At 43.9% G+C, this 19106-nt stretch overlaps 1 protein-coding gene across 2 annotated transcripts in view; it reads left to right on the plus strand.

Annotated features, from left to right (window-relative positions):
* The window catches only part of LOC105668829 (protein jagged-1), a 105915-nt gene that overhangs the window by 78116 nt on the left and 8693 nt on the right, over positions 1 to 19106 (plus strand). For both annotated transcript variants that reach the window (XM_067352035.1, XM_012361450.2), the window contains 2 exons: positions 4088 to 4381; positions 16455 to 16746. In XM_067352035.1, coding sequence (XP_067208136.1) covers positions 4088 to 4381; positions 16455 to 16746 — 586 coding nt within the window. The remainder of the gene's footprint in view (positions 1 to 4087; positions 4382 to 16454; positions 16747 to 19106) is intronic.

Below are 19106 nucleotides of genomic sequence, written 5' to 3' on the forward strand. Positions count from 1 at the left end.
AAAGCGCTTTATCAGATATCAAAATATTTTGCACAAACAAGAATTAAGTAAGATAACATCGCTATATTTAAAAAAATTTCTTTATTATTTGTTATTGCTAAAGACTGAAAAACAGAGAAAACGAGAAACCCGTCGGATTTAGTGTGAGTTTTGCTGAGCGAAAGGAAAATCGCGCAAACGTGCCGAGCAACTTTTCGAAAGCGGCAGATTCTGTATGGTCTTTGCGAACGCGGCAAGCATCGGCAAATGAGTTTCCTCCGAAGAGAGCAGAACAAAGGAAGGAGGAAGACGCGCTGAGGAGAGGACACGGTAGAGTCGTTCCTCAGTATGCGTTCCGCGGGCGTTTTTTTTTCGGCCGGCTGGCGAATTATTCGTACTCCGGCCGCCGCAAGTTCCACAAGAGTGTATATAAAAGTAGGCGCAACGAGGTATGGCTCGCTGCACCTTGACTATGCGGAAAGGAAAGGCTCTTCTTCACCGGCGAACCGGCCGGGAATCGCGCGAGCGAACGCGCATGCATGTATACAGGCACACGCGCGTACACTCTTTAGATGTGCTCGCAGTCACGAAGACTGCTGTTCTACTCATCTCTCGCGTATGTACGTGCACATACAAAGCGACGGACGTGCGACAGTTTACGAAGATGTATACACGCTGACGGTAATATACCCGCGATGGAGATAAAATGCCCGTAAAACGCTCCGCTTCATGTACCAGGTGTCCAGAAATCAATCTGCGGAGCTTGAGCCGAACCCCGCCGTCTTAATCACCGTGAGAACGATAGAAAAGTTAAACTTGCATATATTTTTTATCAGAGGTCTTTCCCTTGATTTCGTCATTAAAAAGACCGTAACAGCGTGTATAATTTAGGAATCTCATTTTTCAATGTAAATCACGAAAACCTGTTTAATGGACAATGGAGTTATTACAATGCGCGCGTAATGTATGGTTAGAAAGGGATGAACTTTCAACTTAATAACCGCGAAAGCGAGCGACGCTGCGAAGGACGAAAGAAATAATCGCTCCGAAGGTAGAAGGCGCGGTGCCAGAATAGGGAAGTGTAGTCGCTAATACAAGGTGTCCACCTTTATTACACGTCGACGGCCCCGGGAACTTCAATTATCGTTGGGTGGCAGTCGACTATGTGGGAAAATACTACGATAGCGAGACACGATCGCGTTTTTTTGCAACGATAAGTGTCGAGTTGAGCGCAAAAGCGTCGTGATCGATTTCGAGTCGCAGAAATTTAAGTTCGGCAAACATTTTTATTATGCTGTCGAATAAATTAGTTAAATAAGGCAGAAAAAAAATTTAAAAAACGTATGAGGGATAGAATATTGCCCTAAGTGTTCAAAACATTATCCAAAATTTTTGTAGTTAAGTATTTTAGCGTTGTATTACGCAACGTTATTATATTTTGCTTACTTTTACATACACACATTTTAAAAGACGATGTATAACACACTATTATTCATTGCAAACACATCACACTAACGCGTTATTACATTATTTATTATACTCATCGCATTAACATATGACATTATTGTACGAAAAAATTGGCAGTAAAATCGTGATTAGCATATTATCGGGATTTCTTACATCGCACTTTTCAACCCAGTGCCGAAATTTCGTCGGATATTCCAGTCGCGTCCGCGAGCGATTCTCCTGATTCTTACTCCCTCGAGCGCCCATCCGCGACTCCATCCGAGAGACTCTTCCGCGTCGGCTAACTTAAAACATCTCCAGCTTGCGCTCGTCGTCTGGTAATTTCTCGCAGGCACGTGAGCGGACTATGTAAAGTTTGCGGAGCGCACGTTTGCAAACGCTCGCGCGCGCGAGACGGAGAGAAAGAGCTCTACCGCTGGACCGCACGGAGGCAGGAGGTTACCGGCAAAGTTGAGAGAGCCTCCAGAATAAGTATACTCGACTAATAAAACGCGTACGCGAGTCGTTACACACGGCGTTCGCTTTCCAAACAGATGCGCGCCTCTCGTCACCGCGCGCGCATGAAAATTCATACGGCGAGATTTATCGCCATCCAAGCGTCCGTCGTCGTAAACGAGCAGCGAGAAGTGAGGACGATGACGTCGACGTTGCCGCGACGCGACAAAAAGATTCTGTCGAATCCTAGTCCAGCCGTTAGTCGGACAAGCGCTGGGCGTTATTAATAGATATACATCATATCGCGGTGATAGTTATTACTATTGCCGAATAGGTCGGGTTAACATGGGGATAAATTGCAATATCATTTTTATGCCGACGACAGCGCGAGGCAGACGATGGGGGTTGTATACGCGAGGCCACCTTCGCGGACAACAGTTTGATCGTAAAGTATACAGAGTGCTCGTTGAAATTTGCTAAAACGAGCCTTATGAGTCTTCCGCAGAATAATCAGTGATGAAGTAGACTACTACATTATAACGCCATTGATAGAATTAACTGTGAAATTTTGACGTGAATATTTAGATATCTGATTGGTTCTTCGAGTACATAAAATCTTATGTTTCCTAGAAAATATTGCGTATTATAGAATAAAATTAAAGTCTGACATGAGCACAGAAATATATGTTTTATATAACTGCACTTATAATTTTTCTAAATGAAAGAATTCCTTGTATAACTTCCACTTAGAACTACGCTGTGTGCGGAGTTAAATATGACTTGACTATTATTTGTAAAAGTATTAGGTCCGTACGATATTCCGCAGAAACAATAGCTGATTCACGCGTTCCTTTCCATATTCCTTTAACGATTTCTCCAAATTGCTCTGTGTGTACACTAGCGCGCATACCATTATGCGCGTCAAAGGCACGAAATTACGCGGCTTGTAACTTGGGCAAATTTCTATACGTGTCGTGCGCGTATTGTTCGAACGTACAAAAGATCTTATTCATTATGAGTTCCATTATGTTATCGCCACGCTTCTCCACCTTTCTCGCATCACGCGATCATCATCCTGCAAGTATTGTCACGTGGATTGCGAAGCAGTTTGCTTTTCAATTATTCCCCGATTTATTCTCAACATCTCTCCCGAACCGAAGCCGCAGGAGCTTTACGCCGAGGCAACCTGTTAAAATGTCACTCGCGAGACGGGGCTTATATAACGCAGAAGGAAGCACGTTATGGAAAGCAAAGGCCAGCAGACGATCCTTCGCGCTTTCTACCTTCGATCTTACTCTTACGATAAGTACGTGAACTCATGCATGCGTGTATACACACATACGCATACACGTACCGTATTAAATATACCAATATATGTGCACACGCATTCACGGTGTACAATGTGGCAGATATTTATTGTATTGTATTTTTTTTTTTTTAGAAAAAATAACTTCTATCATATTTAAGAACTTTAAAACTCTGCGAAGCGCACACGCGTTGCGCATCTTTAGAAATATCATATAGTTTTGAATAAATTACTATTAAAAACAGAATTTTATATGCATGTCTTTATTGGAATCTGCATATGAGAAACGCAGATGCGCGAGTGTGAGTAAGAAGTGATTACTTTCGAGGAATGTGCGATGAATATCGCGTGTAGTCACGATTGCAGTTTTGAAACTGCTCGATTTCTTTTCTGAGATTGGTTCGAAATTGCTGCTGCTGCATTCGATGCATTTGCTCAAGGCTTTCGGCTCTCTCTCTCTTTCTCTCTCTTCATTAACATGAGACTTCCATTTCCACGGTGCGCAATAACGAACGGTAATAAATTTTCAAGCCTCAGTACTTGGCACAGAAATGGAAACCAAATTTTATGAAAAAGCCTTTCATAACAATGGGAGAGGTTTCTTTTTGTCTTCTACTTTCTGTTTATTTCTCCTAAATTTCATAATTTATACAATTAACATAATTCTATGGCGTTTATTAAATCGGTGCACAATTATTGCCTACTGTATACTAACTGTTTTATCTAAAATAATAAAAGTGCATTAATTTTAGAAACTTTTTTTGGCTAGATATTAGATATTCTTCCAACTCGCCGCGTCATCGCGATGTAATGCATAGTAATGCGACCAATGTTCGGCATGTCGAAACTGCATGGTTCAAGTCGAATCAATTCTAACGACGTTTCCATTTGCTGTTGCAGGCGACAATCGCGAGCGGATTCTTCGAAGTGCAGATCCTCTCGCTGACGAACAATCAGGGCACCCTAGTGGACGGTAGGTGTTGCGGAGGAGGCAAGGCCGGGAAAGAAGAATATCCACCCTGCACGAAGCCCTGCTCGACATTCTTCTGGCTCTGTCTCAAGGAATATCAGTCGAATGTCACCGCCAAGGGTCCCTGTAGCTTTGGCAACGTATCTAGTCACGCTCTCGGCTTGAACACCTTTACCCTCAACGAACCCGTCACTCTGCAGCTCCATTTCACCTTCCGATGGACGGTGAGTCATTATAATTATTTGCATCTAAACTTATTTTTTTCAAAATAATTCTTTGTTATTTTAAGTATAATTGTTTTTCGTGTCTCTAGTAATATAAATACCATATCGCGTTAAAGAAGTTTCGCGAACCTTTTCTACATTCAGTTGTAATTTACAAGTGAATTACATTTAGTCGCTGTAACGTGTACGTTTCTGTGTACGACGTTGGTTAATATTATTTGTTCAATATGAATTTTAATGTCAACGCTATCAGATGATGAATCGGACAGTCATGTTAAACGCTAAGTACGTGTCGGGAGGATATAGGTCGAAAAGGCACTCTGAGAGTGCCGAAACATGCGCGGCACCATCTAATATCCGTGAGAACGCGAACGTCGGCTAAAAATCCCGACTGGTTGCCGTTACACTGACTGCGTACGAAGGCGACGAGGCTTAATTCGATGTCCCGCGATTAATAACGCCGTGCGGTGTGTATACGGGACTGTAATTTTGTTTGGTCACCGGCACAATGGTCACGCCGCACGAGAGACGGATGGGCGGGAGAGGATGAAGTCGTAACGAGGAGACGACACATTCGGACTCACGAATCGACCGCCGACGAATCATTTATCATCGACGCCGTGACACGACGCCGACGAGAACGGCGGCGTCTCATTAGCGACGCCGCCTCCGGGGACCGCCGATACGGATGCGTGTGTGAGTGAGTGAGAGTACCGATTATCACCGTCTCTCTTCTCACTCGAGTTCCCATTCTCAAGCGATCCATTCTCGAAATCGCCGAAAGCCGGCCGAGTGTGAATCGTGACGCGCGCGCCCGAACGCAATGCTAACTTCTTTCGCAACGCAGTGCTAACGACCGCGGCGGGTAAAAACCGTGTGTGCTCACACTCGCATTATATCGCCGGTCGACCGAATCGCGAATTTCTAGTCCCGATTCCTTTGTCTGCGCGAGGAGGCGAGGAGGCGCGCGGCAGAGTTATCGAATACGCGCGAGGGATTTCCGGTCCGCTGGTCTCCCATCCGTGCGAGAACGTTGTGTAGAATTCCAGTTTGGTTCCAGTCGCTTGGCAACTTCTCATCGCTGATTCCTACCTTCTCTCTCGCTTTTTCTTCTCCATTTCTGCTCTCTCCCTCTCTCCTCGTCGCCTTCGGTGAACTTTCGCGGCGAAATTTTTACGATCGTTTACTTATGTTGAATTCATCCCGCTGCTTCTTCCGTGTACTATGAAATAGTTTGCTCGGCCATGAATAATCGACGATTTTATAAGTAAATACGCGATTTTGTACGTTTGATATTGAGAAAATAACGTCCGAATATTTTATCAAGCTACTAATCGTGATTACTTGCTTTTTATATTTTTTGCAAATGAAATAATTATCTTCAAATTCAATCTTCAATGAAAGAAATTATATGGACCGTATTACTAGAAGACGTGTTTCAAAAGATATTCTATTAGATTAGTACAAAAGATTTGTCGCGCTTCTCCATGAAAAATCTATTTTAAATAAATTTATCGATTTTTACTTTAAGAACTCGGAATTTTTTGGTCGAGCATATAAATACCTGTTTCGAGATAAAAAAATGTATTAAAATTAATTTTTAGTTCATAAAAATTTATTAGAAACTTTGCAATTTACTTGACAAATACAACAAACCTTTTGCAGTAATGTTTTAATATTACTGTGTCATCAATTTTTTTATCATTACGATATCGACTCAAGACGCCTTGTCACGATTCAACAAAGCATGCACCGTTACACGGATTACGTCGTACGTCTCGAAAAATCGTTTTCGGGATTTCGAAGAGTTATCTCGTCGGTATCCAATTAGTTGCGTCCACCCACAATCTGACCGTCGTCGTGATTGTCGTCTAATGTAATTACGGCATAATGCGCGAGCGATTTCGAGGGAGCCCAAACAGTCCTCTCGAGAAATGTTTGAAGTGCGCATGCAGGCGTGCCCTCGCGAGCCGGGTATACACACGGGACTGTCGAGAGTGCCTCCTTCAGACGACGATGGGTTCGGTAGGTGCCTGATGTGTTCCGAAAGGCACGGACGCGCATTCGAAAAAAACGCACCCGTGTACTTACCTACACGCGCCCGTGTCATCGTGGGTTGTTTGAAGAGTGCCAGCCTTTCTGTTTGTATATTTCATAACTCGCTCGCGAGTATCTCCCGACGAGAGAAGACCCATCGCGACAAAGGGCCTCTACGAGGCCCTGTTTTCTTTGTTTTTTTTTTTTTTTTTTTTCATCTTTCGCCCGCCTTCTTTTCTCGAAAGATCGTCACCGCGAGGGGCATAAACAGAAACCCTTAAGTTGCTTTCCTTTTATGAAGGGTTCCCATTTTCGGCGCGCTAGCTTCGATCGTTTAGCGCTTCGCCGGTCTAATTCAATTATGGCACCGCTGCGATGCGCGATAAAAAAGAACGTGCGTAAGAAGCGTACACGCGGACACGTGTGCGAGAGCGTGGACATGTACGCAACGTCTGCTGCGTGCGACGGGAGGCACCGGGAGGGAAATAAGGGACGCGGAGATAAAAGCCCGGATGCCTCGGTATCTAGGTATGCCGTGTACTCATGTCATGTAATAACTATAAAACCGTTTTCGCATAGTGTACCCTGCCGCGAAAAACGGTAAACCGCCTGACTTTCATCGCTCTTCTGCGGATAATGCCGTCATTATCGTCTCCGCTGATTGAATACGGTATATATAATCTCGGCAAGAACCGGCGCGCAAGTGAGCGGCAAACACTCGCGCAGGCTACCGAATGCCACCTGCGTTTAGCGGCTGGCTTAACATCTTGGCGAGTGAGCGCATCCGAGATATGCTGTTGTATTCCTTTGCCGCTAAAATAAATATTCTGATTCCCATCAGCGTCGAACGAGCCACCCATGTCTTAATTGCGCGCCTGTATGCTTCTTCGCGACGAGTGGAATCGAAAAATACATCCTCCGTATTATTCGAATGACTATTCGCATGTGCTAGACGCAGAATTGCAATTCAAATATATTGTAATTTCGACTTTCGAACATGCAGAACCCATCATTGCAGAATAATTGAATCGGTGAATAACCATTAAATTCATAGAGAAACATGTTTGACGTTTCGTATTATCGATGATTTCAAGCACGAGAGTTCTCCTCTACATGTGACTTTCGATAAGTCACACACGCGGCAGGAGTTTTCTAATAGCGACCTATTTTACGCGGACGTGATGCGGTCGCGATAGCAGCTTCCCTGCGACGTCAAACATTGCAATCGTCGTCGTCGTCGACTTTCCCTGCTTCTAATTTCAATACCGATGTAAAGAGGAATACGGGAAGGGATAAGCATCTCCCGTCTCTCTTCGGCAGTGGCATAATAACACGGGAAGCGATCGACAAGATGAGAGTATACAGACGAGCTTTTGCACAATCCTCCTCCGAGCTGTATGCATCTTCAAACGGCACGTTTCGCGTCTCCTTTCTCCGACCACACATCTCTTTGTATCTTCCTCTCTCTTTAAACATACACACGCATACACACATCCGACTCGATCTTCCCTCTCTTGCTCCTTTCCCTCCGTCTTTACAGAGATTGTTCTCTCATCATGTTTTCTCTCTTTCTCCTCGACTGATCCTCGTTGGTTCTCGATAATTTCTCCTCGAGTTCGACCGTTGCCAATGCTACTCTGTGAACTCGACTGCACGATTCACACACTACGGCGCACATATATATGCGACCTGTCTGCGCGTTTTGTATGCATCGCCACGCACGACCGGCCACTGTCTCGAACGCATTAGACATATACAGACCCGCGGCGCACAATGTCTCCAATCTGGGCGCCACTATGAATGGCAGAACGTTACGAGACGCCGCCGGATCCACGTGGACGCTGTAGAATCGTCATTCAAAAATAGTGTGCATTCAGTTTTTAAGTAATTCTTTGTGAATCATTTAGCAAATTTTGTGAGTTTAAATTTGCAGAACACAGTAAACTAATATGTTACGCGAAAAGACCTATTAATAAATTTATAATACGCAACAATTGTTTCAGTTAAACGGTAGATTTCTACGATGGTAGATTTCAGCTACACTTCTCTTTCAAGTGCGGCATTGGTAAATGATTACGGAAACCAAAAGGAGAAATGCCAGCCACCGGGAATTGAGTCGGAAACCGTGTTTGTGGCGCGTTTGGCGCGTTTAATCTCCTTTCCCTTGGCACGTGATTAATTCCGACAATCGTAGTTTCGATAATAGACGTATAATGATAAACGATGTTCGGCCGTGCGGCATTCATCACGGAAGGCGGCGGCCGGCAGCGCGGTAGCGCGCGGGGAACGGAGCGGGGAACGAAAATGAAGGAGCCCGTTCAAAGATGCGTCGCGGAACGCCGCGGGGATCGGGCGAGACGTGAGTCAGGGGCCTCAACAGGTGTATATCCGCGTCTCGAAAACAGGCCCCATGGCCTTATAAGTGTTTTCCATTCCGGCCGATATCTTCGTCACTCTTTCAACATACTACGCGTCCCGAAACTACCGCTCCCGAATTCTTTGAGCGCGATTTTGAATGGATTCTTTTAAAATTTTGTTTCACATTTTTTAATAAAAGTTTAAAACATTGAAAAAGACCATATTTTCTGAATATATATCTTATCGGAATTGCTTGCTTTATATTTGTATTCGTTGAAAATAACTTTGCAGAAATTATTCTAGATATGACGATAATAATCTTGTCTTCGTAAGGATAACTTTCGGTATTTTATTTTGTTTAATGTCGCACGCAAAATTATCGGCTGCATCGTGCTACTATTGGTCACACTACGCGTTAAAAGCGTCATGAATAAATTGCGCTAAGCCCGCGAGCGGCACCTACGGTTGTTCAAATATATTAGCACTGTTAATACGAGATGCTAACGCGAATAATGAATAGCGCTCGCGGGATTTACATTGCTCGCGCGTCGCGCTTTCCTGCGCGTCGCCAAGCTTTTTTCTAATCGCACGTAAATTGACCACCATTTTGAATGCGGAAGCGGCGAGCGATTTGTCAAAACTTCCGCGCAAACCGGTCTTCAGGGGAAGACCGGTGATCCGAAATTGCTCTCTTTGTGCCGATCGCCCGCGGGGTTACAATCACGACGCATCGTCCCGTCTTCGAGATTTACGTCTGTGCGAATTAAAGATTTCCTGATTGCCGATCGGCGATGAGCGATCGGCTTCCGACGTGGACAATTTCTCCCGGTGAAAATCAACGATCGCGACACAACACTCGCCGTACTCCCACGTATTGACATTAATCTTAATTCCATTAACGTAATCGCCGCGCTGCCGATATAATGACTAGTGCAATTTGTCATCGAGTGCTGAGCGAGAGATTTCTTCTTCGTTTATTGTCTTCTAACGTTGTTGGAATTATTCTTACAACAAGCAAACGTGATCGCTTTATTTAACGTAATTTACTTTCTCGAAATTACACGTGCGAGAGATGGTAAGATAGAATGGAAAAGAAAATAATTAATGTATTTCAAGATAATATCTGAATAATTGAATAAATATCACAATGCAAATGAATAGAAAATAAATCGACGGAAGGTGAAAGATGCTGATTTAGCGACTCAGCATAAATTAGAGTGAAATGTATTGCATATTATTAAAATTTTTTCTTTTCGTTATAAAAATCGTGAAGAATAAAATATTTGACATTAAGCGGAAATTGCGAGATATAAAAGCTTCATGAATTAATTGCGCACAGAGGTCTGCAAAAAGAAAAAAACACTCTACTTACGTTAAAGCAAAACGAAGGAAACGAGGCACGTCCGACAGACGCATGCGAGGCGTGCCGATTTTTAACCACGGGATGAGGAACATTTCCCTTTTGAGAGCAGTAGCTCTCAAGCGGATCAACGGGTATTCATTCAAACGGTATTCATCGAGCATAAATTGCCCGTTCTTAACGCGGAAGCGCAATCGATTTGTCGAAACTTCCGCGCGCGCGAACCTCCTCCTCCTTGTTCTCTCGCCGCCTCGAAATTGCTCTCTTTACGCGATCGCCCCGGGGATGGTTGCAATCACGTTGCCCCTCTTCCTCCAGCAATTCCCTCTCCCAAGATTTACATTCGATCGTTTATATTATTGTGTACGCAGCTGCGGGCGCGCGTGTCGGCGGCGGGTGGACGCGCGCAAACACGGGCAGGTGCACAATGCGACGGCATGTACGAAAAGAGACGCGGGGCGGAGAGGGACACAGAGGGAAAAATGTCGCCACGCTTTGGGCGATGCTTTTTCGCCTCGCAGTTTCTCCGCGTCCGCGGGGGGCTCAAACGTGAAGTGAAGGAAGTGGCGGGGGCCCCGGGATCCTCTCCTTTGGGCCGGTCGTGTGTGAACCCGCTGCGCGAAGCGCATACCAAACTCGTCCCTCTTTCTCTCTCCTTGTTCTCTCCCCGTCTCCTTTCCCTCGAAAGGCTGTCGAGACCGTCTGAACGAACAACCGCTGGCATGCAGTGTCTCTCGATCCGTGTTTTCTCCGAGACATCGCGAATCTCGATTCGCCGTTCCTGTAAACTTAAGAGCCGTGAAAGAATTGTGCACGGTCAAATGAATTTTTATCAATGCTTCCGTCAATGTTTTATCTTGTTCTGTTTAAGCTGCAGAAGTTAAATCGATGAATTTTTCTAAGTCCATTTTGATCACTTCGATTTCTATCTTTAAATCGCCATATAACTAATCGACGAATTCGTTGTATAATAAGTGTGTGAGAAAAATGCATACCATGTTACAAGCCTCGACAGTCTCTAGCCGTGCACTTGACGTAAGTACATTCGTGGCGAAACGTGAACGTGGTTGGGCAGTCAAGGAGGTCTAGGGGAGTACAATTTAATGCGAGGCATAGCGCGCGCGTCTTCTGACTCGCGTTATATTATGCAGGTAATGCACTAGCACCGGCACTACCAGCGCACGATCATCAGCATCGCTGTCCACGACTACGCGGCATTTCTACTTTAGTTCCTTTAAGCGGGAAGAAGGCGCGCCGTGCACTTGGCCTTGTGCCCTCGCGGATATAGTGGACGCCTCTCTTTCACGAGCACCACTTCGTCCACGAAGACGACGACGACGACGACGACGACGACAGGGAGGCCTCTCCCTCCGCTCTTCAAATCCCTTTTACGCCCTCTGCTCTTTCTCCCATTCTTAATCCTTCCCTCTCGCTCGCAGAGAGTCTTTCTACAGTTCTGGGTACACCGGGAGATTTATTAGCTACCCGGCTAATTGGGAGGCGAGGACGGCCGCCAGGATTCCAGAACGGAGATTTCCGCCGCCGAAGGGAATGCGCCACTGAAAGAGGCGATGCGATGCGACGCGACCGGACGGCGCAACGGACGGAATCTCTGGCGAGCAAACCAGAATCGCCGCCAGAGAAGCACCTTTTGCCGCTCCTCGGCGCGCGGCGTGCCTCGGCGTCGCCGCGTTTTTCAATTACGGCGCGACGCTCTATCCGCTGTGTGTTCCGGCTCGGTCAATTAGCGAGATTGATTCTCCGCGAGTCGAACCGTACGTGATTATTTTCTCAACGATACAAAGATGATCTACGTTACGTAATACTTACATACTTGATATCGAAAAGTGAAACGTCAAAAAAATATAATGAAGAAAAACGATTTATTTATTCTTTAAAATTGAATTCGCTAAAATCATTTAACATAATTTTCTCATTAAATTGTGTTTAATTTTCTTTGTCAATTTTCTCTTATCAAAGTTCAAAAAAATAAGGTGCTAATTTCATAGAAATTCTATTATCGCGACTGATTATAAATCTCGTCAGGAATGAAAGATGCTCGGTTTCTGACGCACGCGTGAGAACGCTCCGCGCCACGTCGCATCACCGCGAAATCTGACGCAGGTGAAGAGAGGATCGCACGTAAAATCGAAGGAAACCTTGGTACTCTCGTTTGATCGTACGTCGTCGCTTTTGTATGCGTCCTCACGTACGGTTCGTTCGATCTTTTCCGCGAAACCTAAGACACGTCGCCTGACATAGAGAGAGAGGAAACACTTTATTCGGTATACGTGAGTGCCTTATCCACCTACCTGCAAGCTTACCAACGAGCACACAGACGTACACGTGCATGTATACGTAAGTCATAGGCCCGATAGAGTGACAGACGAGGCAGGCAGGCAGGCAGACGGGCGGCCAGATAGCCTCGCAGCGGGATTCTACGTGCTTCACGTGTTCGCTCACTTCCTTCGATCTCTTTAGACCTGCCTCGAATAGCCTCCGCCGCCGCGATGCTCTATTACGCCGGATATGCAGATTGCACGAATTCCGGATCAGTCCGTCCGCTGGCGACGCTCGCGGTTCACCCATTGACTCGAGAGATGCGACGCTAGTAAAAATACCATCGTAAATATTACTGTAAACTACTCAAATACCAAATATTTTAACATAATATGTAAACTCTTTTTTTATATTAAATATTTCCAAAACAAAGAATGAAAATGATAAAAACTCGCCGACTGACGCCTGCTGCATTTCAGATTCGAATAAATTGTCGAAAACTTTACATCGATAAAAATTGATAATTGCTTTTTATTTACTTGTTGAAATTACCTGTGTAAAGTAACATTTTAAATGTTCGGTTTGTGCGTAGGCACATCGATAAGATGTCCCGGAGATTCATCTCGTGTTGACCGCCAACGTGAAACCGACTGCGGTCGCACAGGAAATTAATTAATTGACCATTGCGGGGAAAATGGACGTGCATCGACTTCTCCGAGAATACCGCTCGGCTTAATTAATTTCCTACGCCTACGCAGGTTGATCGACGCAGTTCCTTCCACGAACCTTCGAAAAGATCGTAGAATCATAGCTAGCAATCTCTCCAGGCTCCAATATCCTCCCGATATTGAAGGTTGCAGTGTTTCGATCGTATAGTTATTACTTTCGATTTATTTTTCATATATTTAACAACGAAACGGGAATATTTTTTGTTAGCGCATAATCATGACAAATTTCTACTCACGATGCTTTATGCGTTTCGATGTGTTTACGCGCTCAGACACGCATTCAAATAATGGTGTACATCAGATCGTACAATTTAAGAAACAGGATAATTCATGTTACGTACAGCACGACCGCAGAATACGAGATGACGCATTCAGTTGCAAAGCAGCACGTATGCGCATCCCACGCTTCTTTTCCGCGTTATATTTATTATATTTTCTTCAGTAGATTAAAAAATGCAATGAGATCAAATGAATATTATTTTTTAATGTGGCTATTAAACATGTACGTTTATAATTTTTAATTTTATTAATTATTATTTTGTCATTAGAAAATTATTGTGTTCCATTTACTGAACGACCTCAATTTCTTAACTTGACCTCACGTTAATCTTTTTTTATTCGCTTTCCGCTACATTTTCTCTATTTCTCAATGTCTCTCACGAAAGATTTGGTTTCCATTCTATTACTACTTTCCATTTGGTTGAATGATCGACTGCAAAATGCTCCTTGAAGATGCATCTGCCTGACTAACTCGTTGGCTTTCAATTTCCCCTTCGATATTTAACGGTGAAAGGGGTACGCCCGCGTAGTTGTAAAGCCGCGAGCTGAGTAGCAAAACGCCCACGCAAATTCCTAGATCCATGATTGCGCCGCCTTCAGCGATTCTTGGCTCTTCCTTCTTGGCACACCACGCGTGTTTCACTTCTTTGTTTTAGAATTGCGGCAATTCTCAGCAGGTTCATCCTCAGAAAAATCAGAACTTAAGTATTTCGCACAATTTGTAAAATGTCAAGTTAAAAGCCGCTGGATCTCCGACTATCTTCCAAGCTGTTAGAAAAGATTACTTTTGCACGACAATACGGTCAGACGAACTTATAGAAATCGAGGATCGAAAAATCTGTAACAATATTGGACACTTCTTCCGACCTTAACTTCAGAACATTTACGTTTCAATTGTGCTGAATTCGTCGTGGCGGAATAAAAGCGGCGCGACAAAGGAAGCGTCACGACGTCGAAGCACAAAGAACGTCCTTTTCACGGGGAGGCAAGCGCGACGGTCAGCCGACCGGCCGCATTAGAATATACATATATATAAGGTGTAAAAAAAAAGGCGAGCACGAAAGTCGCGGGCGTGGGAAAGCCGGCCTCGAGCGAGCCACCAATTAACACCAATTAGCGCTCATCTGCTCTAGGTACTGCCAGTGAGCGGAGCTCGCTGACTTTACGTTTAGCGCGAGACGTCTGACTCGCCGCAGATTGGCTACAACATGCTCTTTGTGCTGCAAGGACTGTATCATCGAGTGTATTGCCTCTACCGACAAAACGAAAGAAAACATATGGGACAGCGGTCATAGTCGTAATCATTGCCTCTTACTGACAGATTTAACACTTGCAAATTTAACAAGTTTCCGCAAACTCTTGGACAAACAATATTGACTTGCAACGCGATGCATAAACCTTTCCGATCGCCGAGAGAAATTGACTCGCTAAGCTCGCGGGTTAGTAATTGAGTCACGAGCGCACAGTTAAGCGAGTACACGATACCAAAAGCGGGAAAGGAATCAACCGGTAAGAAGTAAGTCACATATCAAATCGACACTTGCGCAAGAAGCGGATCTTTCGCAAGTAGAATCGGATCACTTTGTCAGACTGTAATCCTTCGTGCAACATCCCTTTTACCTCTTTTAAATTAAAAATATAATTTTTTGCAACAATTCATCTGTAATTTTAAAAAATCTATTTGCACGCGCGCGGATATATTTTTATATTGATAAATATTTCAACGAGATGATGTGCATTTTAATATAAATTATTTTTTGAAGTTTAAAAAATTTATATAAGTAGCTCAATTTCTTCAATATTACTCTGCGAATGCCGAAGCCGTAGCTCTCGGAGTCCGCGCGCTCATTGTCTAATTCCGAGGATCGTCAAGTTCATTATACGAACGCAGGCGCGTTCGCGAGCGAGCGGGACGCCGATGCGCGCTGATCTTTTTTTCGTCGGGACCGGTTCCATCAGGAACACTTCCAGCTTTCTACCATCGCATCAGCCCAACTCCCGTGTAACCCTGTCGGGTGCCAGCGCGCGCGGCTGCACGAAGAAGCAGACAGCCACATCTTCCGCGTGGCAGCACGATTCGAATTTATTTATTGCATTAGTCGGCCGTCGCTCACTCACGGCCCTTGATTGGTGGTACCAATCGGGTTCCCCTTTGCGAACGACGCAACGTGATGTTGGAGATAAGCCGACTGTACAAAGGACGAAACCGTCGTGTCGATACTCGTGCAAACTCTTGTAATTATCCTGATTAACGACGACTCCCTCGGTTCTGCATTATTATGCGAATGTTGTTGATGAATCGGCAATCATTACAACACAATTCGCAGTAATGATCGAGTCTATTATTCTTTATGTTTCCCGTTAAGTTTTCCTATACATTTTTATTTTATTTTATCAAATTTATTACAACAGATTAACACGATTTATATCTCCATTATGGTACAAGTAATGTTCCACCGTGTAGTTTAGCACGGCGGATGCGCTTTCGTGTAACTCCCGCAGTTACATAAGTTGAAATCCTGAAATTGGTAACCCTACCCTATCGTATAATTTAAACCGCCCCCAAAGGTCATCAGACGCTGTATAAATTTGCAAAAGCACCAGGCTCCGAAGGTCCCACTTAGAGCTATGCCTGGCGAGGAATTATTCAAGCTGGGCAAGGGTTAATTGCTGCCTTCATTAAACCACCTCCCTTCCTCTTTCAAATGAGCCCTTGTCGCCCGTGACATCACCGTTTTGTATTTAATCCGACTTTGTTGCGTCACGGCAACATTGAATCGCACAGGCAGGAATCCCGATGCAATCGTTACAATGCAAGAGATAATCCCAATTGCAAAGATTTATTTAAATAATCATTTAATTAATTTAAAAAAATATTTTTATGATTTAAATTTAGCGAAGTAAACTTATAATAATCTTATTGATAAGCCGCTAAAAGTCATATTTTCGATTAATAACGTGAAAATGTCTCATCTTCAGTATTTGCTGTTACAGCTTTTAATAAAAATGATTTGAAAATATTCTGTTGCAGAGGCAATTCACGTTAATTTTGCAAGCGAAGGACGAGCCGACCGACGAACCGATCGAGGAGACGAGTTACAGTGGCATCGTCCTGCCAGGAGCCAAGTGGCACACTCTCAAACATCCTGGAAGAAACGCTCATTTAGTGTATCGGGTGCGAGTCCAGTGCGATGAAAATTACTACAATGCCACCTGCACCAAGTTCTGCCGACCTAGAGACGACATTTTCGGCCATTACATCTGCGATGAGAATGGGGACAAAGCGTGTATACAAGGTTGGAAAGGCGTCGACTGCGAGACAGGTGAGTCCATGCTTGATCGACCATTTCGATTACTCAGTCGTTATTATACGCATCACTATCAAAGAGTATATTTCACACTCTAAAATCCTACATTTAGATGAATTTTAATGCCCCAAATTCAACAACGCTCTTTTTAAATAAATTCGCAAATGTTTTATTATCTATGACAAACGATGATTCGCCAGAATTTTCGTTTTAATCATGCAGAAATGCGTCGCAAGAAAGAGAAGCAAGAAATTTCTCTATCATATTTCAGTATTAGCACACTTCAGGTATGCTATCATCTTTAACATGAATTATTGCTGATTAATCTCACGTTACCACGTTACCACACGCATAAGTACATATTACCATGCATATTATTAATTATGCTAGACGCGGTGTAACGTATATACAAAAAATATTCACATAAATATATTCCTTTGACTCTCCTCTGAATACTTTTATGAAAAATGACGCATAAACAAATCACTTTATCAAAATATTATACAAAACTTTCATTTAAGTATATGATTTCTTAATTATCGTATTTTAATTTTACAATGCAAGTGATATAATAAAAAAAAACACGCGCTTTGTATGTATAGACGCAAAACGAGTTTGCTTAATTAACTATTAATGAAGCTTTCTACATCTTATCCGAGAAAACTTGCTCGAAATAGATACGCAATTTATCGCGGAAAATGTAACTCGGACAACCGCATTTTCTCTTATCATCTCGTTACGGTCTAAGCGCGAGAACTCCGACAATATTTATCGATAGCGGAACGATGCGGAGCGATTTTTTGCCTTCTCTTGTATGCGGAGCGACCGTTGGAGCAATAATTAATCGTTCATTGGAGCGTGAAATCTCGTGACAGGGCCTACCGCGTATACCGCCTATAATGAATGTCGTTTAACTCGATTTCTCACGAACGCGCGTGCATCTCCAAGCCTAACGAGGCTTGCGATTCGATTACCGGCCATATATATAATCATCGTTCATCGCGAGAGCTCAATAATTTTGAGCTTTCGCTTTTCGGTTGTTGATGAAACGACTTATCACGTAATATCCTTGTGGCTGACTTCCTCACCTCCCACCTTTGCAGCGGATGTAAACAGCATGAGAGAGATCGCGAAAAAGAGGCAGCAGAACGGAAGGACGAACGAAACTGCTCGCCACGTTCCCGATTTCTATCTCTATTTCCACCGTTCCGGATTCTCGTGCGCTCAACGGGGAAACGTAATTCCGTCACGTCCGCGATTTAATGCGCAGGAACCCGCCATGGCGGGTCGGGGGTCAAGAGGAGAGATGATCGAGCGCCGCGGTGCGTGGTCCCGTACAGATCGTAAAGCACGCGAATTATACCGGAGCGTGCCTCAATGGGCGGACGTTAGACGCATGTCGTACGATCGCCACAAAGGTAGCGACACATCACGCCAGGTCCCGTCGGACAATGCTGCGCCGACCAATATAACAGCTCTTTCTTCGCTGCTTAATCGTTACTTCCGCCTCGCCGTGACCGCTCCGTGGTTACTGTCATCCCTTCCCTTTTAAGACGGGGCACAACGCACGCATAAGGTCGGTCTCAAACGAACCGACGCAAGGAGGTCCCGACCGCGCGACGATTCCGGCCGTTAAATAGATGCGCGAGTCTCCTCGTGTTACGCTTTTATACGATCTGTCTTCAGAATAAAAGTTTTTAAACGGTATCTGACGAAAATGAGATGATATCTAATTCTTTTGTAAAGATTGAGATATGAGTTTATTTCTATCTTGCTACGTGTGGTTTTAGTTAAATTTTTTCTAGAAATTTATTTGCAAATCAGCTTCACAAAGAACCGCGTTTATTACTTTATTATTGGACAAATTTTGGTAATAACAAAACTAATTGCGATAAAATCCTACTGTCATTGATTGGCATTCAAATAATAATTTGCTTACACGACCGTTTTACACAAGTCTGCATGTTTATGATATTATGTTAAAGGAATTTAAATAATGTGCAGTTACTTCAACGATGCTGCTGGTTTTCCTTGGCACTATGAACTTTAAGATTTTATACTTTGATAATTGGCGGCTGTGCAATCGTCTTGAGAACGGATTAATAATCTACTTTTTTGCCATATCGGACACGAGTGATAACTGGTTTATATTGCAACACTCTTATTTCTAACTTCAGATAGACTTTTGGTAGTCTTGTCAGAAGATTGAATCTTCTTGACACAGAGCGACGAAATGCAAAAAATTTCTCTCGTTTAATGATGCAGAAAGATCGTTTTGAGCACGTTCTACTTAGACGGACGGAAAAATGCGCAAACCCCAATTAGAGTCTATCGGCGGAGATCGCGTGCTCGTGCAAGGCGATGAGTCGCGAGTC

The sequence above is a fragment of the Linepithema humile genome, chromosome 3 (assembly GCF_040581485.1).
Source record: "Linepithema humile isolate Giens D197 chromosome 3, Lhum_UNIL_v1.0, whole genome shotgun sequence".
Taxonomy (NCBI): Eukaryota; Metazoa; Arthropoda; class Insecta; order Hymenoptera; family Formicidae; genus Linepithema; species Linepithema humile.